This window comes from Phascolarctos cinereus, unplaced genomic scaffold, assembly GCF_003287225.1.
Source record: "Phascolarctos cinereus isolate Bilbo 61053 unplaced genomic scaffold, phaCin_HiC Scaffold_3;HRSCAF=262, whole genome shotgun sequence".
NCBI classification, from domain to species: domain Eukaryota; kingdom Metazoa; phylum Chordata; class Mammalia; order Diprotodontia; family Phascolarctidae; genus Phascolarctos; species Phascolarctos cinereus.
The window spans coordinates 69,753,356-69,778,502 of NW_027555736.1; the positions used below are offsets into that span (position 1 = coordinate 69,753,356).

Sequence of the window (25,147 nt, forward strand, 5' to 3'; positions counted from 1 at the left end):
AGGTTGTTTTCCTTTTCTTTTTGCATTCCAAAAGTGAGAAAACCCATTAATTTTGATACAGATATATGCAAATAAATTTATTAATATAGGAAACAGGAAAATCGGTTATTGCTTCCTTTATAAATAATAAAGGTTTAAGTTTTAAAGATATTACTTTTGCTAAAATACATTAGGCAGCTGTGAAAAAATAACATTTTTCTTTGTGGTAATATCTTTAACTAGATTTGTAGCACTAACAGCATTTTCTATGTATATATTATTTTTATTTAATACAGGTAATCTTTTTATTACCAAATCATATTGTTTCTCAGGAGATTACCATCAGCACTCATGAAAACTGCAAAAAAAAAAAAAGATGAAAAAGCATCAATCACTGGCAGGCACCATCGCATTGTGCAGATTAAATCTACAAACCCCGTTAATATACTTCAATGAGATACTTGTTAGCTTTTGATTTATTTATAGTTCCTTTTATTTTGTTTTAATTTCAATTTGAATTAGGCTCCAAAGGGCCCCTACCTGATGACAATCAAAGACAAGATGGCCTTCTGAATACAATGTCTCTCTAAATTAGACTTGGTGGAGATGGCTTCCTGGTTTAATCAGGCCTCCTTGTGACCTCTTTTCTGTGAGAGACATTCAGGAATCTCACTATGGTCTCAAGTTGAAGAAGATCTATTAAACTGAAAGCCTGTTTTCCCCTCTCAGTGGGGTCTTTCTATTTGAAGATAGCCCTGTTGGAGAAAGGGAGTAAATAAGTATTTCTGTAGTGCCTATAGAACTTACTAGCTGTGTGGTCCTGGGGAAGTCACTTTGCCCTGTTTGCCTCAGTTTCCTCATCTGTAAAATGAGCTGGAGAAGGAAATGGCAAATAACTTGTTAGAAATAGGCTTGACACCAAAAATTTAGTATCAAGAAAATTTATTACAAAGAAAGTCCAGAGGATTTAGACGTTTCTGGCCAGAAGCGGGCTCCACCCCTCTTCAGGAGGGGTGAGCCCTGAGTGCAAGGGCAAGGGTGCTTTTATGCAGTTGAATCTGGGCGCGAAACCTCCCAGTCCTGGATTGGTCCATCCCTCCCCAGGTTACACCTTTCCTTCCATGTTTCCCCTTGATATGCTCAAGTATGTTCCCCCTCCCTTGGTCACACGTCCCATGACTCGTTAATGAGGCTCTAATTTAATGCGGGGTGTGTCAGATAATAGTAATGAAGTTCATTAAGCAGGTGCACTAACATTTTTCAGGTGTCCTCAGGTTGACCCTAACTGGTCTGAGCTGGCTCGACCCTTATCTTGATTGTGGGGTCTTTTTGGAGCCATCAACTTACTTTTTATTGGCTCAGCCCAAGTCCACCTGCAGTGTACTACTTCCTGGGGCTGTTGTTCTTTAAATCTCTGCATTATTCTACCTGTGGAAATGTAAGCTCGTCTAACTCTAACACACTCCAGTATCTTTGCCAAGAAAACCCCAAATGGGGTCATGAAGGGTCAGATATGACTGACATGACTGAACAATACAACTGTATGCCAGGCACTATGCTAAGCACTTCACAAATATTATCTCATCCAACCCTCACAACAACCCTGGGAAATAGGGGCTATTATCCCCATTTTTCAGTTGAGCAAAATGAGTCAGGCAGAGGTTAAGTGATTTGCTCAGGGACTATATCTAGGAAGTGTCTGAGGCTGAATTCGAATTCAGGTCTTCCTGATGCCAGCTCAGTGTTCTGTGCTCTATGGTACCATTTAGCAGCCAGTGGCATTTTCTACAGTCTGATCTTGGTATCATAAAACCATTGATTTAAAGTTGGACAAATCCTCAAAGGCGATTGAGTTAAAAACCCTCATTTTGCAAATGAGGAAACTGAGGCACAGAGGTAGTTGCCCAAGGTCACATAGGCTGTCAGTGGGAGAGCTGGGACTCAAATATAAGTCCTTTCCAAATGCCATATTCTTTGTTTATTTATAAGAACTTGAGTTGCTGGAGTTGAATCAGTTTGGCCCCACATGATCCCCATCAGTCCAGGGAGCCATAAAACAAAAGGGACCTTCTCATTACTGGTCAGCAGGGCTCTTATGATCCATGGTAAATATGCAATCATAGCTGAGCACAGAAGTACATCTAAGGAAAAAAAGAGAGAAGCCTGCAGAAATTAGATAATGGAATTGGCATTGAGGGGTCTCACCACTCTGTCCTTGAACTGGAGGGATTCCTCGATGGTTTGTTAGAGTCAGAATAGACTCATTTTTCTCCTGACCCTAGAGTCTGCCATGGAATGGATCCATGTTTAAAAAAAAAAACTTTGCTGGTTTGTTCAAAACTATACTGACTTTAAGGAATCTAATGAGTGTCTTTGGTCATCCCCATATTTTCAAACCTCATTAGACACTAGGATTCAGTTACACCAATAGACATCTGAAGCTACTATTTTTTAACCCGCTTCTTTTTCTCTTCCAGCTAGATTGAGACCTCATCTAGTTAGCAGCCATACCCTAGAATGGAGAGATCTGAGTATTTGAGGAATTGACCAGTTTAAGAAGCAAATTTCAGTCTGTACTTTGGATACAAGCCCATTTTTTTATGCACCAAAGATTATTAAAGGGACTTCATTCTCTGTTATTGATATGCATTTTAATTGGTTTAATCTGCTTGGTGAGGATAATAGAATTCTAAATTTAGAGCTGGAAGGAAGCTTAGAGATAATGAAAACTGCCGCATTTTTCAAGTGAGGAAACTGAGACACCAGAAAGGTAAAGGGACTCACCCAGGGTCATACAGGTTGAATTTAGCAAAGACTAGATTTGGTCCAAGGTCCTCTGACTCCAAATCTAGAGTTCTTTCCATTATATCCGATCTTCCGCCTTGAAGAAACTAGGTTAATCATCTTATGGTCATGGGTCATTTCTCCTTTTCCAATATCCATTCTCAAGTTGTTGATTTTAATAAAAGATTTATTATTACCATTTATTAATATAGAGCGTGTTGGGTATAAAACTGCATGACCATGAAGCATTTTAAGATTACAAATGAACCACCCTCTGTTCTATCTTTTTTCCTGTTTGTAGGGTGGAAGCTTTGATGTGGCCGACAGGATGTTCCACAGTGTGAAAAACACATGGGAGTCAGCCTCCAGTGAGAACATGAGTGATGTCAGGGAACTGATCCCAGAATTCTTTTACTTGCCTGAATTTTTAACCAACTGCAATGATGTTGAATTTGGTGAGTTGGCAGAAGTCAGTGGGAAACAGAGAGAAGGTGGGCTCTTCCTTTTTCTATGGCATTAACCTATGGAAATTTTTATTAACTTTCAAGACCCTTCCAAGTGAGTGAATAACAAGTCAGCCTCCCTTCACCTCCCCCTCCCCAAAAAGAAGGCTTGTGGTTTGGACTAAGCTAGCACTAGGTGGCAGCATAAATATAAAAAGTCATTTTCCTCTGGTTATCTATGGTTTCAATGTCTTTGGGCTCCAAGTTTTGCTGATGGTCCTTTGGTGAAAAGAGCATCAATTGGGCTCTCTCAGCTATTTTACCTGCACATCTGTTTTGAGCATCAGGAGTAAATTCCTGGAATCTTTGTCATAACTCTCCACCTGGGAAAAGATCATCTTGAAAAGCATCAACTTTCTCTGATGCCAGCTCCTCTTTCCCCCCCCATTACCAGAAGCATTATGCCACCACCATTTTATATATACCCTCCATGGGTTATCACACAGATTACTTACCTTCTGGAATAGTACACTTTTAAATAGTATCAGAGTGCTACTCAGTGCAACAGCAGCCCCTCTTGCTCCACAGAGGTCAGCTACGACCCCCAATGCCCCAGCAACTACATTGAAGGGACCTTTGGTTGACATCAGTCTTGAGATCATTTATTCCTTTGTGGGAGTCTTCCAGCATGGGAAAGTGGAGATCCCTGCTAGTGACCAAGGAAATAGAACCACCCCAAGTTATGTCGTCTTCACTGACACAGAATATTTGGTGGTGCTATAAAGAATCAAGTTGCAATGAATTCCATCAACACAGTCTTTGATGCAAAATGTCTGTTTGGTCACAGATTTGATGATGCAGTTGTATAGTCAGACATGAAGCATTGGCTTTTTTATGCTGGTAAATGATTCCTTCAAGTCAAAGATCCAACTGGAGTAGAAAGGGGAGGCAAAAAAATTTCTATCCAGAAGAGTATATTCTATGGTCTTGACCAAGATGAAAGAAATTACTGAAGTTCACCTTGGGAAGACTGTCATAAATGCCATTGTTACAGTACTTGCCTACTTTGATGATTCCAAACATCAGGCCACCAAAGATGGTGGAACCACTGCTGGTCTCAGTGTGCTCCAAGTCATCAATGAGCCAACTGCTGCTGCTATTGCTTGTAGCTTGGACAAAAAGGGTGGTGCTAAGAGATATGGGTTCACCTTTGAGCTTCGAGGTAGTAGTTCTGATGCCTCCATTCTCACCGTGGAAGGCGAAATCGTTGAAGTCAAGTCCATGGCTAGGGACACCTACTTGGGGGGGAGGGATTTTGATAATTACATGGTCAGTCATTTCATTGCTGAGTTCAAGTGAAAGCACAAGAAGGAATCAGTGAGAGCAAGGGAATTGTCCACCATCCATGTACCACTTGTGAATGGCAAAGCACACCCTCTCTTCCAGTACCCAGCCCAGTATTGAGTTTGACTCCTTCTATGAAGGTATCAACTTCTTTACTTCTATCACTTGTGCCCATTTTAAAGCGTGGAATGCTGACATCTTCTTTGGCACATTGACCCCATAGAAAAGGTCTTAAGAGATGCCAAACTAGATAAATCACAGAGTCGTGACATTGTTTTGGTAGGTGGTTCCAGTGGGATCCCCTAAATCCAGAAGCTTCTGCAGGCCTTCTTCAATGGTGAGAAGCTTCATAAGAGCATCAGTCCTGATAAGGCTGTTACCTATGGTGCAGCTATCCAGGATACCATCTTGTCTGGAGACAAATCTGAGAATGTCCGGGACTTGTTGCTGTTGGACATCACTTCTCTTTCCCTTGGAACTAAAACTGACTGCTCTGATCAAATGCAATACCATTCCCACCAAGCAGACACAGACCTTTACCACCTATTCCAACAACTAGGCTGGGGTGCTTATTCAGGTTTATGAAGGTGAGAGAGCAGTGACAAGGGATAACAACTGCTTTGGCACATGTGAGCTGTGAGGAATCCCCACTTCTTCCAGGGGTGTCCCTCAGATTGAAGTAACGTTTGATATTGACGCAAATGGTATCCTCAATGTTTCTTCTGTGGAAAGGAGCACAGGCAAGAAGATCACCATCGCCAATGACAAAGATTGTCTGAGCAAAGAAAACATTGAGTGTATGGTCCAGGAGGCTGAAAAATACAAGGTTAAAGGTGGGAAGCAGAGAGGCCAGGTGTCTTCCAAGAATTCTCTTGCTTTCAACATGAAGACTACCATATAGGATGAGAAACTCCAATGCAAAATTATTGATGAAGACAAAAAGAAGACCCTTGACCAATGTAATGAAATAATCAACCAGTTGGATAAGAATCAGACTACTGAGAAGAAAGAATTTGAGCATCAGCAGAAAGATTGGAGGTCTGCAACCCCATCATTTCTAAGGTGTACGAGAGTGCAGGGGGCAAGCCACGAGGCATGCTTTGGGGGTTCCCCAGGAAGTTGAACAGCCTTATCTTTTAGAACTACCATTGAAGATGTTGACTAAACATGCATGCAAAGAAAGAGCATTCCACACAGCTTTCCAAAAATTGAAGAACTCTAATTTGTATCCAAGGTAGCCACAGTTTAAAAGTAACATTTAAAGGAGCAACTAGGTGGTGTAGTAGATAGAACACTGGCTCTGGAATCAGGAGGACATGAGTTTAAATCCAGCCTCAGATACTTATTTAGCTGTGTGACCCTGAGCAAGTCACTTAAGCCCAATTTCCTTAAAATACAAAAAAGTAACATTTAAGCTGCTGCGCAAACCTGGGCATTCTGAAAACTTAAATATATACAGAGGGTGAGAAGTGAACAACACTGAATTTTTTTCATACTGTAAATAAGTGGAAATGCAGTGCTTGTCCTGGAGAAAATAGTCTATTTAAAATTGGCACCAAAAAAAATAGTAGCGTAATATCAAAAGATTTCAAGATGAAAGAGATCTTAAGGTCATAGGATCATAGAATTAGAGTGAGGAAGGGAGATAATATAGTCCAAATTCTTCATTTTACAGATTAAAAAACTGAGGCCCAAAGAAAGTCAATGACTTGTCAAGGTCATCCAGGTGACCTTGTCCCTAACCTTGGTGGCGGTAGGATTTGAACCCAGGATCTCTGACTCCAAATCAATGCTATTTCCACTGTTCCATCCTTTGCTATGAGAAGCAATCAAAGGAAATTTAGACAGACTAGAGTAGGAGCAGAAAGGAAAGCCCTGATCTGGGCTGTAGTACCTCTATTTTCCTTAACAAGAGTCTTAGCCTCCCTTATTAAAAGAAATTGAGCTCCCTTATTGAGCAAGGCTTCACTATTTGCATTATTTATACCCTCAGACTACCCTCAAGCCTAGGAAATTGTATTTGAGCAACTGAATTAATTGTCAGTTAGGTAGAGAGGATAGGGCCTTTGAAGAAGCATTAGAATCTTAAGGATACAGTCTCCTACTTTAACACATGAAAGAGCTGACTGACAGCACCAAAGTCCCCCTTTTGTCTGGTATCCAAAGGCTTCCACAGTCTATTTCTCATTGATTCTTTCCATATTAGTGTTCAAGCTTCCATTCTCCTTTCCTGTCAAACTAGCTTCTCCCATGTGACTTCCCATTCTTGTCCCCATGCTTTCCCCTCTTCTCCTGTATGGACTGTGTTTCTCCACCACCTCTACCTCATTAGAATTTCTAGCTTCTTCCAAAGCATCACTCAGATGCTACCTCCTTTACAAGGCTTTCCTGGTGCCCCCAATTGTCATTGCTTTCTCCATCTTGAAATTAATTTCTATTACTTGGTATATAATTTATGCTTATTTGTGTATATGTTGTATCAGCAAAATAGAGTGGAATCTCTTTGGAGGCAAATACGGTTTCATTTTCTGTCTTTTTATCTCCAGCGCTTGGCATGGCACTTTGCACATAGAAGAGGTGGTTAACAAATGTTCACTGGGGACAGCTAGGTGGTGCAGTGGATAGAGCACTGGCTCTGAAGTCAGGAGGACCTGAGTTCAAATCCGGCCTCAGACCAAACATTTGACATGAGCTGTGTGACCCCAGTTGCCTAAAAAAGAAAAAAAAAAGTTCACTGGAAAATAATAACTCACTCTTGTACTTAAAGATTAACAATGGGTTTTCTTTACAACTACCATGGGAAATTTATAGTGAAAATATTACCTTCATTTTACAAATGGAGAAACTGAGTCTCAGAGGTTAAGTGCATGTGCTCACACATTGAATAACTGTAGAAGGTGAAATTCAAAGGCAGGGCTCTTGAATCCAAGTTCAACACTCTACCCTGTATAAAATCCATTATGTTTTCTTCGGCTTTCCACCCAACTCATCCTGCCTGCTGTGTTATCATGGAACCATGGAAGTGCCACCAATTTTAATCTCAGTAGAAAATTACTAATAAACTTGTCACACTTATAAAGTGCTTTGGGATCCTGGGAAATGAAAGGAATTATGCATTCTAAAGACTGCCTTTATTGTTCCTGTTATAATTATGTCTTTATTTATTTTTAATATATACTCATTTTCAGAGCTTTAAAGGACAAAAAAATGCAACCTTAAAAGGAATGAGCAACCAGAAGTTATCTGTAAAATGGGGATAATGACAATAATGATGGCACCTATCTTATAGGGTTGTTGTGATGATTGAAAAAGATTTTATATACTTACATAGTATATTTGTGTGTATTATGTATTTAATATATGTGTCATTTTGTAGACCTTTAAAGCTTATATATTTGTGAGCTATGCATTGTTTTCATTAGTAGTTGTCATCATCACGTCATCATTCTTGTCCTCCTCTGGGCCTGTCTTCCCTGTGGAAACCATTTTGCATCCTTAGTGCATAGTGTTAAATGCTCAGTCTTCACCCATGTCTCTCAAAATTCATGGCTTTTGTTGGCAGAAGAAAGAACACACATCCCTTCTCACTGATGAGCTAAGATCTCCCTCTAAGATCTCCTTTAGTAATGAGCTCTATTGCCAGGCTTCTGCAGGAAGCTTTTCTAGGACTTTTGTTTCAACTGTTTGACCTTCAAGAGTCCAGTGTCATCTACGCATCACCATGAGGCATCAGAGAAGAACTTTGGTGGAAGTCACGGTTGTTTTAAAGTGCTGTGCATGTGTGTGTGTGTGCATATGTGTGTATATGTATATATGTGTGTGTATGTGTGTGTGTGTGTGTGTGTGCATGCGTAGTTTTTAATCTCACTTGATCCCTGTAACAACCCTAGGAAACAGGTGCTATTATTATTGCTCATTTTACAGATGGGGAAACCAACACAGAAGTTAAGTGGTGTGCCAGGGTCACACAACTAGTAAATGCCTGAGACAGAATTTGAACTCAGGTCTTTTTGACTCCAAGACCAGTGCTCTATCCACTGTGCTACCCAATTGTCTATACAACAAAAGTTTAATTGCAGTGACTGTGGATAATAATACAACTCTAAGGAGTATATTACACAGAGGATAGAGAAATGGACTAGACTTGTGATTTTTTTCTTTTTTTAAATTAAATATATTTAAAATTAACAAGCATTTATTTTTTCTCCCTTCTACTCTACCCCCTACATACGTTAAGAAAACAAAAACGGGGCAGCTAGGTGGTGCAGTGGATAGAGCACCGACCCTGGAGTCAGGAGGGCCTGAGTTCAAATCTAGCCTCAGACACTTGATACTTACTAGCTGTGTGACCCTTTGTGACACTTAACCCCATTGCCTAGCCTAAAAAGAAAGAAAAAACAAAAACAAAACCAAAACTTTCTGAAAGTATTCACAGTCAAGTACATTGGCTATATCCAGAAATGTATGTCTTATTCTACCTGTTTAGTCCCTCGCCTCTCTGTTAGGAGATGGGCAACATTCTTGATCTCCTGTCCTTTGAAGTCATATTTCACCATTACATTGATATTAGAAGCTCTGTTCATTGATATAAGAAGCTCTTGGGATAGAAAGTGGTGAGGGGAGGAAGCACCTTCTAATAATACGGGTTATTACTTTCTCTATCACTTATAGCTTTGGAATGCTTCCTACCCTACTAAGACTTTATGTGACTTGCCCAGTATATCAGAGCCAGTTTGTGGTAGAGTTGGGACTTGAAGGCAGATCTTACTTGGCTTGAAGACCAGCTCTCAAACCACTACACCAAGCTGCCTCTCATTGGGCTCCTCTTAGAAGTTTGATGAGGGAATGAAACCAGAGAGAACAGCAGAATTCTTTTTTTTCAATATCCCAAATACCCAAATTAATTCAAATTTTATTTTAACTAAATTATTCCTACCTTTAAACTTTTGCAGGCTGCATGCAGGATGGAACTATTCTAGATGATGTCCTTCTCCCACCGTGGGCTGAAGGAAACCCTCAGAAATTCATCAGCTTACACAGGCAGGTGAGTATCTTCTTGACAGCAGTTTTTTTTTTCATCCCCAACCTTCCCATATGCATTGTTTAATTAAGTATTTGAAGCCATATTATCATCAAAACCAGGCTTTTTTTTCCTATCAAAATCAAGCTTCAACCTGATTGCTCAAAGAGGTTTCCAAGTTAAAAAATAATACATCTTACAGGCACTTACATGTCCTAGAGATGGAGTGAAGGACTTGACCCTGAAATGCTCAAGGAGGGGAAAGAGATCTGGTGCTTTTTTAAATGATCAAACAAAGGCTATTAAGACAGAACCTGAAAATGCCAAGCCAGCCTTATAATACATTTTTGTGAGAGTGTAGAGGGATAGCAGGGTTAGAAACAAGCCCCTTGGTTCAGTTTTCCTTCCTGGTGATCCTGCCATAGAAAGGGGCACCTGGGAAATTACTCGAAACCAAAAAGGAGTCCAATCATCTTCTCTAGGAGCTGATAAGGATGACAGATCCCTGGGTAGCCCTGGGATAAGTCTGTTGCTATAAACACCTTGAAGTTGCAAGGCCTAGCACTTGCTGTTGGCATGAGTGTTTCTCTCTTCTCAGAACAGAAGGTAATTATAGCAGGAAAGCCCTGCTCCCCATTGCCCAAGTCTTTGGTACGTGGTTCTATGTGACATTTTCAAACATCAAGTCACACACTAGGTAGTCTATTTATTAGACTGGGTTTAGGGCCAATCCCTTTAGCTTCCTGGATTGGGGACAAACAGACAAGCAGCATGGAACATTTGCTGCTTGTCTAACCTTGTACAGTAATTATACCTTTGGACAGGATTACTTGGACCAGCTGGGCTGGGCTTTACAAATCTGCCCTGCAAGCTAAACCATTATCCCAATGCCTGTAAGCCAACTGGTTTTGGGCCTGAAATAGGTAGCATTGTATCTCTTGGCAGGGTGAGCACAAGGAAAAATGTGGAATAAAAGTTAGTCTTCAGTTCCCTCATCCTTATCCCTTCCTCCTTATCCCTCCAACGGCATCACCTTACTGATCCACAGAACTGCTTAGGAGACAACATAATACTGTGGAAATAGCTCTGACTTTGGAGGGGGAGGACTAGGTTGTTATAACTGATGTTATAACTGTTATGACCTTTGGCACATTATCTAACTTCCCAGGGCCTCAGCTTCTTCAGACTTTTTAAATGACCTAGATGACTAGATGAGGTCCCTTCCAGGCCTATATTCACATTAACCCTGCCCATGGTACCATCATTTTCTTATATTCTCCCCTTCCATCAACATATCTTGTGTCCCATTCCTATCTGGTTTTGGTGAGAGTAGGTAGTGGAGGGGTTTCTCTGAGTCACACAAATGATGCTTTTCCTCACCCTACCACAGATGGGTGCCTTTTAGATGAAATGGAAGAAAGTAAAGACACGGCTGCTATACCTTCACCATCTCTATTGCCCACAACATTTATTTTGGGAATATGATTAAATGGCAATATGACCAATTCTAAGTAATTTTCATCTGGCCCATTTGCTGAGCCTGTTTTAGCACCAACAATAATGCTGCTTGACTGACTGAGTAACCTATGTTAGAATCCTACCTCCACACTATTGAAAATATTCATTGTTCCATAGCTCATTACTGTTGTCCAGTTGTTTTCAATTGTGTCCTACTCTTCGTGACCCCGTTTGGGGTTTTCTTGGCAAAGATGCTGGAATGGCTTGCCGTTTCCTTCTCCAGCTCATTTTACAGATGAGGAAGCTGAGGCAAACAGGGTTAAGTGACTTGAGCAAGATCACATAGCTAGTAAGTGTTTGAGGCCAGATTTGAACTCAGGAAGATGAATCTTCCTGATTCTAGCCCTGGTACTGTATCTGCTGTGCCACTGTTCCGTAGCAGATGAGGCTGAATACCAGCAGTGGGAGATGTTCTCATGTATGCATTAAGATATGGGCCTCATGACATCTTGGAAATCTGTCCAAGACACCTAATTTCTGACATTTGTGTACCTTCACTATGTACATCTATGTTATTTTATATATAAGGATTATAAAAGAATATCAGGTTTCTATTCATAGAGGTAACAATGTGTAGTTGTTAGACAGCTGGCCTTAGAGTCAGTTCCACTTGGGTCTAAGTTCTGTCTTGGACACCTACCAATTCTGTGACCTTGGCCGAGTCACCTCTCTGAACCTCAAACAACCATCTAAGGTTATAAGTTCCATTTGCTGATTTGTATCAGTGGAGGGAGTTTCGATCATGGGAGTTCCCTTTATAGATGAAACTACATGGGGGTATCTTTCTCTCCACCCCATGTTAAAAAAAAAAAAGATATGTTTCTACAGTATCACACTTGGACACTTGAGGAAAGGCAGTAAACATAAATCTAAGCTCTTCCATTGTTTCTTTTTTATTCTTTCTCTTGCTAATTTACAGGAATAGGAATAGCAGTGAAACTTTAATGAGGGAAACATTAACAATCATAAGAAACCGGAATGTGCCTTAGAACCTGTTTCAGTGCTGGCCCTCCTGGCCACATAAAGCATCCCTAAGATCTTGCTTGTTCATTGCAGAGTAAGTGGGTTTCCTTGGGGGAGGTCACCACTCCTGCCTCCACATCTCAGCATATGACCACTTCTATCCAGATTCACACAGCTACCATGATGGTTCAGGTCCCTGAGGATCACCTCTTGCCTAGATTATCGTCATGGCCTCCTAAATGTCCTCCCTGCCTCAAGTCTCTCCCTACTCCAGCCCTTCTCCACCCTGCCAAAGAGATCTTCCTTACGTGAAGGTTACTCTGCCTCCTGCATGCCATGAGCGACCAAACTAGCCTTCTCTGTGTTCCTCACACACAACACTCCATCTACCCTCTCTGAGCCTTTGCATTAGCTGGGTCCCCTGTCTGGCACCTCCACTTCATAGAATCCCTCTCCTTTAATGACCCAGCTCAAGCAGAGTTGTTGTGAGGACTGAATGACATGCTTCCATATATGAACTGTTTGGAAACCTTAAAGTACTACATACATGCTGGCTATTATTGTTTCCAGGCACTATGGAGGCACCAGGGGTAAAAAGACAATGAATAACGTAATCCCTACTCATAAGAAGCTTACTCTAAGGAGAGACAATAAGGACATAAATAAATATGTCATTTGATGCTCACAATGACTCTGTGAAGTAGGCACTATTCTTCTTCCAATTTATAGATGAAGAAATTAGATCTGAGAAAGGTTAAGTAACTTGCCGAACGTCATGTAGCTAGTAAATTTGTCAAACAGGATTCCAATTCAAATCATCCTGATTCAAGTCCAACACTCTATCCACTGTGCCACCTAGCTGCTTAACACAGTAGGTGCTTCATAAATGTTTATTGATTGATTGACATCACCCTAAGCTCCTTCTCAGTCCCATCATCAAAACAAAAGGGGTTCCTGAGAAATTACCCCTTTGCTTGGAAGGATTTGGCTCTGATTCCAACCCCCTAACCTACCCTTTAGAATCTTTAAAACCAAAAGCCCAGGACTTCCCATCGTGAACATCAACGCTGTCTCTAGCAGAGTAAATTGAGAAAAGAGGAGGGAAATGTGCAAACTTCTCTAATGCAAGCTTTCTAAGTGAGGTGGGATTTACAAATGAGTGTCTGACGGGTTCCTTGTGGCTTCCTCCTGAAAATGGAGTGGAAGTAAAGGATGTGCCCAAAAGAAGACCAAGCAGCCCTCCCCAGATTTCCCTGTGTGGCTCAGTTAAAGAACCTTAGGACATTAAAACTGATCCATCTTGTCCAACCTTAGATGCCTATACAGATATGGAAATGGGTCAGGGCTTGAAGGCTACCTCCCTGTTATGGCTGGCAAAGGCTTCCCAGCGACTCCCATGAACCCAGCCCTTCTTGCAGCCACCATCTGCAACCACGCATGTGCTGGCTTTTGCTAGATGCCAGGAACTGGAGAACTTCATGGGTAATTAATATATTAGTCTATTTGGCTCCCATCCTGGACAGAGATGCAATCCCCCATCAGTATTATTCTGTGATATATGTATGTACTCTGAGTGAACAAAGCAAACATGCTCCAATGTGTAGGATCACAGGATGATAGAATTAGTACCAGAAGAGACTTTACAGGAAGTCAAGTCCAATCCTTCATTTTAGGATGAGGAAATGTCAGACCAAAGAAGTGAATTGACTTTTCCAAGGTCACACAGGTGGCAGAGCTGGATTTGAATCCAAGTCTTCTGCTTCCAAACCCACTCTTCTCTGTCCACTGAACTGTGTCACATATGATATTGGAATGAAGTCAAGTCTTTGGACCAATTATCTAACCTCCCCAGGCTTCATCTGCAAATGGAGGGGGTTAGAGCAGGTGGTCCCTTGAGGTCCCTTCTACTTCCAGATCAGTGATTCTAGGATCTTACAAATGCATCAGGGAATCCTGGGCAAACAATCAGACCTGCATTCTGTTCACTATTACCCTAAATTTTGATTTCAGGCTCTGGAAAGTGACTTCGTTAGTGCCAACCTGCATCACTGGATAGATTTGATTTTTGGGTATAAGCAACATGGACCAGCAGCAGTAGAGGCTGTTAATACCTTCCACCCATACTTCTATGGAGACAAGATGGACCTTCATAATATCACTGATCCCCTCATTAAGAGTACCATTCTGGGATTTGTCAGTAACTTTGGGCAGATACCTAAACAGGTATAGTATATATTTTATTTTGCCTTCTTAAATGAGTACATTTGTATCAAGGACTTGGCATGAGATTTCCTCAGAGGTTAAGAAAACTGGATAATGTAATAACTGTGACCTGAGCAAGGGAGAAGACATTGGAGTCTGGAATCTTCTTTTATTTGTTGTCAATCTTGACCTTTAACCACTGGGGCCACAAATGTCAGAAAAAAAGTAGGAGGAGGATAATACATCTCAATACTACCTTCTGTATCTTCTGATGAAGTTTCAGGTATTCTGGGTAACTCCATTTCTATCATGCCCCTTCACACCAAGGAAGAGTATATTTATTCTTTTATCTAATCTAAGCTGTATATAACATAAGTAAACACTCATCCAATCCAGTCCTACTTATATATCCTGGACATGGATCCATCTCAAAAATATTATATTCCTGAATACAGTCATCCATAAACAGAATCTCTGGAATGTAAAAGAAATCAGGTAAGCCATATGAATCTGAAAGATAAGCCCAGAGAGAAATTGTATGGATTCTATTGATGAATGCTCCTCGCAAATCCTTTTGGGTAGAAGTTTAATGGGGAAACTTGTGTAATCTCTTAGTCTTTGCATTTGGGGAGTTATAGAATCAAGTGGGGATAATTTAGAGGCAATATAAGCAGCATGAAGAAATAAGTCCTGAGGCAATAGAAATCAGATTTTGTGTACTAAACAAAATCTCTGGTCTTAATGATTTTTAAAAACATTTGTGAGGATTCATACTAAATATTTCAGGTAAGAAATAATTTCTTTAAAGATAATATTAAATAATTATTACTACTTCTATTGATTGGGAACTAAGCTATCTTAAAGACTAGTCATTTAGAGATTGTGTTGGTTGACTGCCTCCTCTAGGGCAGTGGTCAAATGGGTAAAGAAAAGGAGACAGATGCCAGAGACGTTGTGGAGGTAGAATCAACAAGTCTTGGCAACTGATTGGTTATGGGAGATGAAAGATAGAGAAAACTCTAAGGTTGTAACATGGGTGTGACACCACATTCTCAAAAGCTATGCCAGGACAAACCAAGCCCTGGTAGCCCTTACCACTGGAAAGGCTTTGCATATATGCCTGGCAGTAGATTGGTTTCTGTTCATTCATTCACTCAACATTGATGTCATTGATCCTCTTTGAGAATGAAGGACAAACAGTAAGAGCCTATTATGAGCTAAGCATTGTGGTAGGCATTGGGAAAACAAAGACAAAAATGGAATAGTCCCTGCCATATGTGTGTGTGTGTGTGTGTGTATGTGTGCATGTGTGCATGCACGCGTGTGTGTGTGTGTGTGTGTGTGTGTATGTGAGATGTTGTTGAGATGGGCTTGACAAGACTTAGCAACTTATTGGCTGTGGGGGATGAGGGACAGGGAAGAGGCACAGATAACTCCAGGACTATAAACTTGGATGCCTGGATGTGGTGTCCCCAACAGAAATAGTGAAATAAGTTAGAAGGAAGAGTTTATTTGTTTTGTTTAAGGAAAGATAATGAGTTCTGTTTTGGACATAGTAAGTTTTAGATGGCAAGGCAATATCCAGTTTGAAATGTTCATTTGGTCATTATTAATGTGAGATGAGAGCCTGGGACTATGGATGGATTTATATAGCTTGGAGTCACCCATGTAGAGATGAAAGTTGAATCCATAAGAATTGATGAGATCAGCAAGAAATATAGTAGAAGAGAAGAGGTAGCACAGTAGATAAAGTGTTGGGCCTGGATTCAGGAAGACCTGAGTTCAAATCCAGTCTTAGAAACTTAGCTGTGTGACCCGAGCAAGTCACTTAATTGCTGTTTGCCTTAGTTTTTTTTTTTTAATTTTCCCAATTACATGTAAAAACAATAGTTAACATTTATTATTTTAAATTTTGAGTTTCAAATTCTCTCCCTGCTTTCCTCCTTTCCCTCCTCATTGAGAAGGCAAGATATTTGATCTGGGTTATACATGCTTGGCCTTAGTTTTTTCATCTGTAAAATGAGCTTAATAAAAGCACCTACCTCCTAGGGTTGTTGTGAAGACCAAATGAGATAATATTTATAAAGCACTTAACATAGTGCCTGGCATTTAGTAAGCACTACATAAATGTTAGTTATTATTGTTATTATCATCATTATTAAAAAGGAACTATGGCATAGCCCTAGACACACCTGATCCGCCTATGCATAGGTAATGAGAAATGGGTTATCCAGCCAAGGTGATTATCTTTATTTCTGTCTTTTAGAACTTCCTCAAGGGAAGGAAGAGAACTAAGAGAGTATAGTGTCACCAAACCTAGAAAGGAGAGAGTATCTATGAGTAGGGGTTGGTAAACAGTGTTCAGTGCTACAGAGAGGTCAAGTAGGATGAGGACCAAGAAAGGCTATTGGATTTAGCTATGAAAAGGTAATCTTGGGGAGAGAGAGAGAGAGAGAGAAAGCATTCAGTTGAGGCAAAATGCAAAGGTGAGAAGGGAGTGAGAGAAAAGGAAGTGGAGGTAGTGAGTGGAGATTGTTATTCCTATAAGTTTTACCATGAAAAAAAAAGAATAACATATAGCAATAGTTTGAAGAGTCAAATGAAAGCTTTTTAAGGATGGGAAATCTTAGGCATGTTTATAGAAGGAGTCGGTAGATAGGAAAGAATGAAAATTAGAAAGGAGAGAATGACTATGGGGACAACCTTCTCAAAGAGATTGGATGGGATCAAGGTCATAACTAGAAGGGTTGGCCTTAGAGAGGAGAAGGTTTAGCTCTTCACTAGAGAATAAAGCAAAGAAGAAGAGAAAGGTGATGATGTCAAAAGTTGTTGAGATTTAGAATAGGAAATAAGAGGAAGTTCATATTCAATGACATCATTTTTCTCAGTAAAGTATGAGGTGAGATCTTCTACTGAAGGGAGTGAAAGGATGTGTGTTATGGAAGATTGAGAAGTTTGGAAAAGCTGATGTGGGGAATGTGATAGAAATTCAATTAAAGAGGAATGAAAGGATTGCCTTTGCTGCACTGAGGACCCAGTTGAGAAACATTAAGTTTGTAATGGATCCAGTTAGCATAAATATATGACTTTTTCTAGCACATAAATAAGAAGTGAAAAGGTGGGATATTGGGGCAGTCTATAGCTGGGGTTTCACAAAGCAAGAGTTGTGAGAGTACAAAGTGGAAAAGAATTCAATGGTAGAGGATAGTGAGTAGTTTAAACTGTTAACTGGGAACAAGATAGGGAAAGGATAATAAAGAAGACAAAGCTGAGTGATGCCCTGGGAAGGAAACGTATTTATTGAGCCTTTCTTACCTCCGGCACTGCTTTTCTGTAGAAGAGAGTATTTGAACTTAGGATGAGATCATTCAAGTTGGGTGGTCTCACTTTTAGACTACTTCACCCTTTTCTGCAAAATTTGGCAGTGAAGGCAATTAGCCAGCAGAAGTCAAAGACAAACAACTACGGGAAGACAATTAAAGGTCATTGATGACTTTTCCCCGATATGGTCTTTGGCTCACTCGAATAAATAAAACATTATATATGGTCTCAGATTGCATAAAATTCTACAGTGAGGGGGGGTGAAGAGAACAGAACTGACTGAGGCAAATAAAAATATTTGATTCCAAGCAGGAAAAGCAAGATCACATGTTGACTCCACAAATGGAATAAATCTCTTCTCAGAATTTGCAGATTCTTCTTGTACTAAACTTATATTGAGTTGTCAGTCAGCCAAAAGACCTAAGACTTTTTTTTCTCATGACCTGGGGAGACCTGAAGTAAAGGTTTTGACTTGAATGCCAAATAAAGCTGTCAAAATGAATAAATAAATGATAAATAGACAAATCAATCAGTCAATGCAGCTATCTTAAACTGCATGACTTCTAGAAGTCTGAGCACCACATCTAAGAGGGAGATTGATAAAGCAGAGAGAATCAAAATGGAGATAGGGCTTAAAATCATTATAGATAAGGAAAATAACAAGACCTTATTAACTGAGGATGTTTCCCTGGGAGAAGACAAGACATGGGTGGCCTCATCATTATTACTATTATCAAACATTTGAAGAACTCTCCTTCTGGAAAGGGAAAAAGAAGCATAGAAGCAGAGAGACTTCAAGTTAAAAGGAACCTCCAAGGTGAGCTAGTTCATTTCTGCCTGAAGCAGAATCCTTTCTGTGGTGTCCACAAGTGGTCCTTAAATTCTCTGGTCTTTGGCTCTCTCATGAAAGGTAGTTCCCTGTTTCCCAAAAAAACTCTCCCTTTGGGGGGGCTGCTCTCTATCTGGGATTGAAAAGAAAACAGCCTTAATTCCTCTTGTCCAAGTGAAATATGCCCAGTTCCTTCAGCCAATCCTAACACGTCATGGTTTTGAGTCCCCTCACCATCCTGGTTGCCCTGTCTAGATCCTTCCTGTCCAGAGCAGAGAGCAGAAGGACCCTCATCATTCATCTTCCATTAGCATGGCCTATGATTACATTGTCATTATTGTCATCATTTTACCAACTGCTGTTATCATATTGCTGACTAGGAATGAGCTCACAATCCACCAAACCTCCTATGCATTTTTTTTTACACAAATTGTGACTAGCCATGTCTAACCCATCCTGTACTTGTGAAAATGACTTTTAACCCCAGAAAAGTGGAAATCCTCTCCAAGGATCCGTCATTGGCCCTCTTCTCTTCTTCCTCTATACTGTCTCACTTGTTCATCCCATCAGCTCCTATTAACTCAATAATCTTCTCTTTCTCCTTTTTCCTTCCCCCCTTCACTAGTGTTTTGCTTTTGACCACGGCCTCCTTCAGTCCCTCCTCCCTTTTATTATCCCTTTCCCTTTTCTTCCCCTTTACTCTTACTGCTTCTTCCCTCCCTTCTTTCCCCCCCTTCCTTTTCTTTCCCCCCTCCCTTTTCTTTCCCCTTTTCTCTCCTACTACCTATAGGGTAAGTTAGATTTCTATACCTAACTGATTATGTTATGCCCTTCTTGAGCCAAATCTGATGAGAGTGAGGTTCAAACAATGCTCGCCCCCCCCCCGCCTTCTTTCCCGCTGCTGTAATAGGATTTTGTGTCTTTTCCTGTAATGTAATTTACCCTTGTCTGCCTCCTCCTTTCTCAGTACATTTTCTAAGATCAGATTGATCCACTTATTTGGATCCATTTAACCCACTTGATTAGTCAACTAATTTCCACCCTCTTTATGTATACTCCTTTAACATGGTGGAATAACAATATAGTTCTCAAGAGCTGCAAGTGTCATATTCCCTTATAGGGGTGTAAACAGCCCCCCCTCCCATTAACAACATATTGTATCTTTCTGTCCCATTTACCTTTTTATGTCCTTCTTGAGTCCTGTACTTGAAGATCAAATTTTTTGTTGAGCTCTGGTCTTTTCATCAGGAAAGTTTGGAAGTCCCCTATTTCATTGAATATCCATCTCCTCCCTTGAAAAATGATGCTCATTTTTGCTGGGTAGTTGATCCTTGGTTGCATTCCAAGCTCCTTTGCCTTATGGAATATCATGTTCCACGTCTTGCGGTCTTTTAACATAGAAGCTGCAAGGTCCTGTGTAATCCTGACTGTGGTTCCATGATATTTAAATTGTTTCTTTCTGGCTGCTTGCAGCATCTTCTTTTTCATCTGGTAATTTTGGAATTTTGCTATTATATTCCTTGGCGTTGTCAATTTGGGATCTCTTTCAGGTGGTGATCGGTGGATTCTTTCTATGGTTATTTTACCTTCTGGTTCTAGGACTTCAGGGCAGTTTTCCTTTATGATTTCCTGAAAGATACTGTCCAGGATTTTTTTTTTAATCATGATTTTCAGGTAGTCCAATAATTTTTAAATTGTCTCTCCTGAATTGATTTTCCAGGTCGGTTGTTTTACCGATGAGGTATTTTACGTTTTCATCTATTTTTTCATTTTTTTGTTTCTGTTTGACTGATTCTTGCTCTCTCATAGAGACATTAGTTTCCATTTGTCCAATTCTAGTTTTTAACAGATTGTTTTCTTCTGTTAGTTTTTGTACTTCCTTCTTCAATTGGCCAATGTTTTTTAGGGACTTGTTTTCTTCAGTGTATTTTTTTTCCAATTGGCCAATTGTATTTTTGAAGGACTCTTCTACCTCTCTCATTTGACTATTAAAATCCTTCTTGAGCTCTTCTAAGAAGGCTTTTTGGGCTTCAGACCAGTTCATATTCCCTTTTGTTGTTGCAGATGTGGGTTTGTTGACAATGTTGTCCTCTTCAGAATTTCTGTCTTGATCTTCACTCTTCTCATAATATGAATCTATGGTACGTTTCTTTTTACTCATGTTTCTTTATTCCCTGGCCTTTAAAGAGATTGAGCTCTCCTGCTGGAGAACAGAGGGCACTGACCCAAGCTTTTTGTGTTGGGAGCCTAGGTCTTGGTCACTGGCTTTGTGTGCTGGGGCCTCTTATGTTGGCAATTGGAGGCTGTAGGTTTCTGGCAGCTTACCTCGTGTTGGGCTGGAATCAGCAAGGCTGGAACTTTCAGGCAATTCTAGGTTGCCTGCTTTTCCTTTCCTTTAGCTTTCTTCAGCTCCTTTTAGATGGGTGCTTCAGGGTGTTTATCTGCCTGGGGCTCCTTGCAGTGTTGTCTCCCTTGTTTCTGCTAATGCACTGGGAGATTCCTCTGTGGTAGAGTGGCAAGGCACCTGGTGGTTTTCTAAGCCGGCCTCCACCATTTCCCCTGCCCTCACCAAGGCACCCGGAGGTCCAGGTGTTGGTGCTTGCCTGCTCCACCACCTGGGCTTCAGGATCTCTTCCTGGGGTTCTGACAGCTTACCCAGTGCTGGGCTGGAATCAGCAAGGCTGGGGCTTTATGAAGACTTTAGGTTGCTTTCTTCAGCTCCTTCCAGATGAATGTCACAGGGTGCTTATCCTCCTGGGGCCCCTGCAGTGCTGCTTCCCCTATTTTTGTTGAGGCACTGGGAGACCCATTTGCTGGGCTGCTGCACTGCTGCTCCCCATCTTTCTTCCAGTTCAGCTGTTCCAGGGTTTTTTTCTGGTGTGATATTTTCTGGGTTTTCAGAGGTTGATAGGGGAGAGTGAGAGCAACTACCTTTTCACTGTGCCATCTTGACTCCCGGAAGTGGAACTCCTCAATAATCTTCTCTACACAGGTAATTCTCTGAATTATATAACTAGCCATAGTCTCTCTCTTGAGCTACAGACCCACATCTCCTGTAGGAACCTTAAACTCACATGTCCAAAGCATAACTCATTACCTTTATTCCAAAACTTGCCATGCTTCCAAAATTTTCAATTACTCTCAAAGATACTGCCACCTTCCTTATCACTCCGGCATGCAACCTTGGGGTCATCCTTAAATCCTCACTCCTACTCACTCCACATATCTAATTGTGCTAATATCAAGCTCACATCTACCTATTTTATCCACAAGGGTCAATTCTTTACTAAAAGTCCATGTATGCTAAATCTATAGCATTCCGTTGATATACAGGCATGGTAAATCTTACCATATTTTGAATAAAAAAAGGAAATATGGCCTGTTGACCTCTTCTTGATGAACTTATGCTGGCTTCTATTGATCACCCTAAGTGCTCACAAATCTTCCCTTTCATAATATGTTCAGAATTCCTTCATTCCCCCAAAGAAATGAAATTATGTTTACCAGCTTGTAGTTTAAAGAATTTCTCTTCTTAACTCTTTTTTTAGAAAATCTGGACCGCATTTTCCAAGTCATTTTCTGTTGTGTTTTTCTCATTCTCCTTGATTTTTCAGAGACTGCTGATGGTGGCTCACTGATCAATCACGTTTGCCAGTTCTTTAAAACACTCTGGGATATGGTCCGGGTGTGGCAACTTCAACTCATAAAAGTCTGTTTTCCTGTCTCCTCATGTTTATTGAAGAAAGAATTCTCTTTTAGTTGTTTTTGTTCTATCCTTCTAGGACTGGACATCATTTTTTCTTAGTTGAGAAGACATTAACAGAATAAGATTTTTCTTGCATTGTTCTTGTCCCTTCTACTCCCAAGTAAGGTCTCCGTTCCTCCTCTTGAACCCAATATAGATTAGTTCTGCTTGACTGGAAATAGAAGAATTAGAACCTGTGGCAGAAATTAAAGTGAGGTAGATGGTTAATTTTATGTAAAGAACTACTTCCTAACTATTAGAGCTATTTAAAAATGGAATGAGCTGTTTCATTAGATAGTGAGCTCCTTATCACTGGAAGTATCCAAGCAGAGGTAGAATGACCACTTATCAAAGACATTGTAGACTGGATTCCCATATTAGGTAAAATTGAAATAGATGGCCTCTAATATTCCTTACAACTCTTAGATTCTGTTATTTGAGACACCATTTTGCATAAGCTTCCAGGGATACCAAAGTTTCTTTAAATGTACATTTCTAAGGAGAGGTATAGACCTTTTCTACCCTTCAATTCAATTCAGCAAATACTAAATACCTATTATGTTCTTGTCAGATCTCAGATAGGTCTGCATCTCATAGGAAAGCTGCATCCATTTTCAAGTACATTCCACCAAAAAAAGAAAAAGGATTAGCTGCCAATTATGTGGGGAAAAAACTATGTTCATATCATCCACTATCTACCATAAACCATCTTTCTACTATCTCCAGTTTGTCCAAGAGAAAATTAAATTGAAACTTGTTCCCACCCCTAATTCTTTTTTCTTTGATATACCATAGTAATTTCCATCCCAGGATCATGAGAAAACACACACACACACACACACACACACACACACACACACACACACACACATAATTATTCATGTATTATTCTGAAACTAATTTCTATTTCTCTTTTTTAAAATTATCTTTTATGAATTTTGTTTTTTGTTTGTTTGTTTTACATTCTAGCTCTTTACCAAACCACACCCAGCCAGGACTGCCCAGGGAAAACCATCAGGAAAAGAAATATCTCTTTCCACTGGTCCAACTGGCTGCCCACCACCATTTTTCTGTACACTGCAGAATCTGAAGCCCTCTCTCGTTACAGTCAAAGGTATTCTTTGGGGTTTTTTTTGTTTGTTTTTACAGGCTATTTCTCCTTTAATATCTTGCTGTGGGGAGCTGGAACTCTACTTCCAAGCCTACCTGAGGTGTAATATGTCATTGGACTGAGTCCAGACCCATGAATTTGCATTAGCTGGCAGGCTTCTGAATTTGAGCCCTTGGGAAAGTACCAAGAATTCAAGTATTGAACTTCTATGATGTCATATTTCTTCTATCTTAATGGGAATCTTGGGAAAAGCCCATGCCCTGGCAGCATCCCAAATCCCCACTCTGAGTCCATTCTGGACTACTGGAAGCAATTTGCATTGTTTGTCATCTCCTGCAGACATGCATATGCATGTCCACACATAGGCACTCAAGCACAATACACACATACACACACACACACACACACACACACACACACACACACAAATCTATGTACCCCTTCAAAAAGCATTTTGTTAATAGATTAAAACAGACAGGAAAATCCACAGGTCTAACAAGCTAGATTTCCACCACCCATTGTTGTGGCCCTCTCCAGCAGACATTTATACCCTTCGGCATTGTCTACATGACAAGGCAGGGTGGTTACTTATGTCACAGAACAAACACTAATGGCTGCCAAAAGTGCAGCATGGCGGAGGATTTGTGTAGGAGCACTGGAGGACTGGCCGAGTTTATTGACTCCATTTTGGGAGCAGCAGCAGCCCCGTGTAAGTCCTCACAGTGTAATTTCCTTAAATCATTTGTATAGGATTTTGTCCATTGCTTCTACATGGTGGTAAAAACTATATAAAGACTAGATTTGGTCCAGAAGACTCTTCAAAAAAAAAAAAAAAGAAAGAAAATGGCCCAGGAATGCACTGGTAGTCTATTAGGTAGTCTATTAAATTGGGAGAGGCTTGTCACCAAAATAATGACCTCCAGGTGATAATGACTCCTCAGACATAGTAACTCAGAAAGACTGTATTTCATGGCATGGATAGGTAGTGCTTTGCATCAATGAAAGAAATACCCACACTGATGAAAACAAGGATGGATCCCTAAGGTAATGATAATAACAATTCCCTTTCTATCTCTCAACTCCAACTTGATATATAGTAGTTATCTCTAACAAAGCATCCTATGGAGGTTGTCTTCTTGCCAGTGGCCTCCCAAAATAGCCACCAACAAAGCTGTAGCCATCCCTAATGACTACAGTAATTGAATTGTAGCCCACTTTGTTGGCAGGAATTGTAGCATATGGTGCTATGTTAATTTATCCTAGAATTCTTTTTCTTCTTTCTGATGCTACGTGATGTACTTAGGAGACAAACGGCTCACAGAAGGCTGATCACTTACGTGCTTTCGGCTAGAGAAAGACCCTATATCAGTATGCAATATTTAAATAGCATGGTTTTCTTTGGTGGGTGGTGCCATAAATGGTCCTATCTTGTCTTGAAAGGGCAAACGTGCTTAAGTAAGCTCCTAAACTGGGTTGGAATCCCAGTGCTGTAACTTAGAGCCTCTTTGACCTTGAAGAAGACATACAACCTTTGGATGATCACTGTACTCAAAACAAATCAACTGAACTGTGAATGGAACTTTCTATAAGGGAATAGCTTAAACACTGGAGAAGACAAAATCTTTTTTTTTTTTAATTTGTATAGTTTAGAATGTCAGTAGTTACCAAGAGAAACTTTTTGAACACTACTTCTCTTCATGGTAATTTTAAATGTACATTGGATATAATCTAAGTTATTGCAGGATCAGAGACAGTAAGAAGTGGCAAAAAGATAATTAGATTTGGAGTCAGAAAATGAGGATGAAAATATCACTTACTACCTATGCAGCCTTGGGGAAGTCACCTTTCCATTTCAGGCCTCCATTTCCCCATTTGTAAACAAAGGTGT

At 40.3% G+C, this 25,147-nt stretch overlaps 1 protein-coding gene across 1 annotated transcript in view; it reads left to right on the forward strand.

The window, feature by feature from the left end:
* The window catches only part of WDFY4 (WDFY family member 4), a 395,486-nt gene that overhangs the window by 340,864 nt on the left and 29,475 nt on the right, over positions 1 to 25,147 (forward strand). The window contains 4 exon segments of the mRNA XM_078150902.1: positions 3,065 to 3,218; positions 9,503 to 9,594; positions 14,062 to 14,274; positions 23,118 to 23,262. Coding sequence (XP_078007028.1) covers positions 3,065 to 3,218; positions 9,503 to 9,594; positions 14,062 to 14,274; positions 23,118 to 23,262 — 604 coding nt within the window.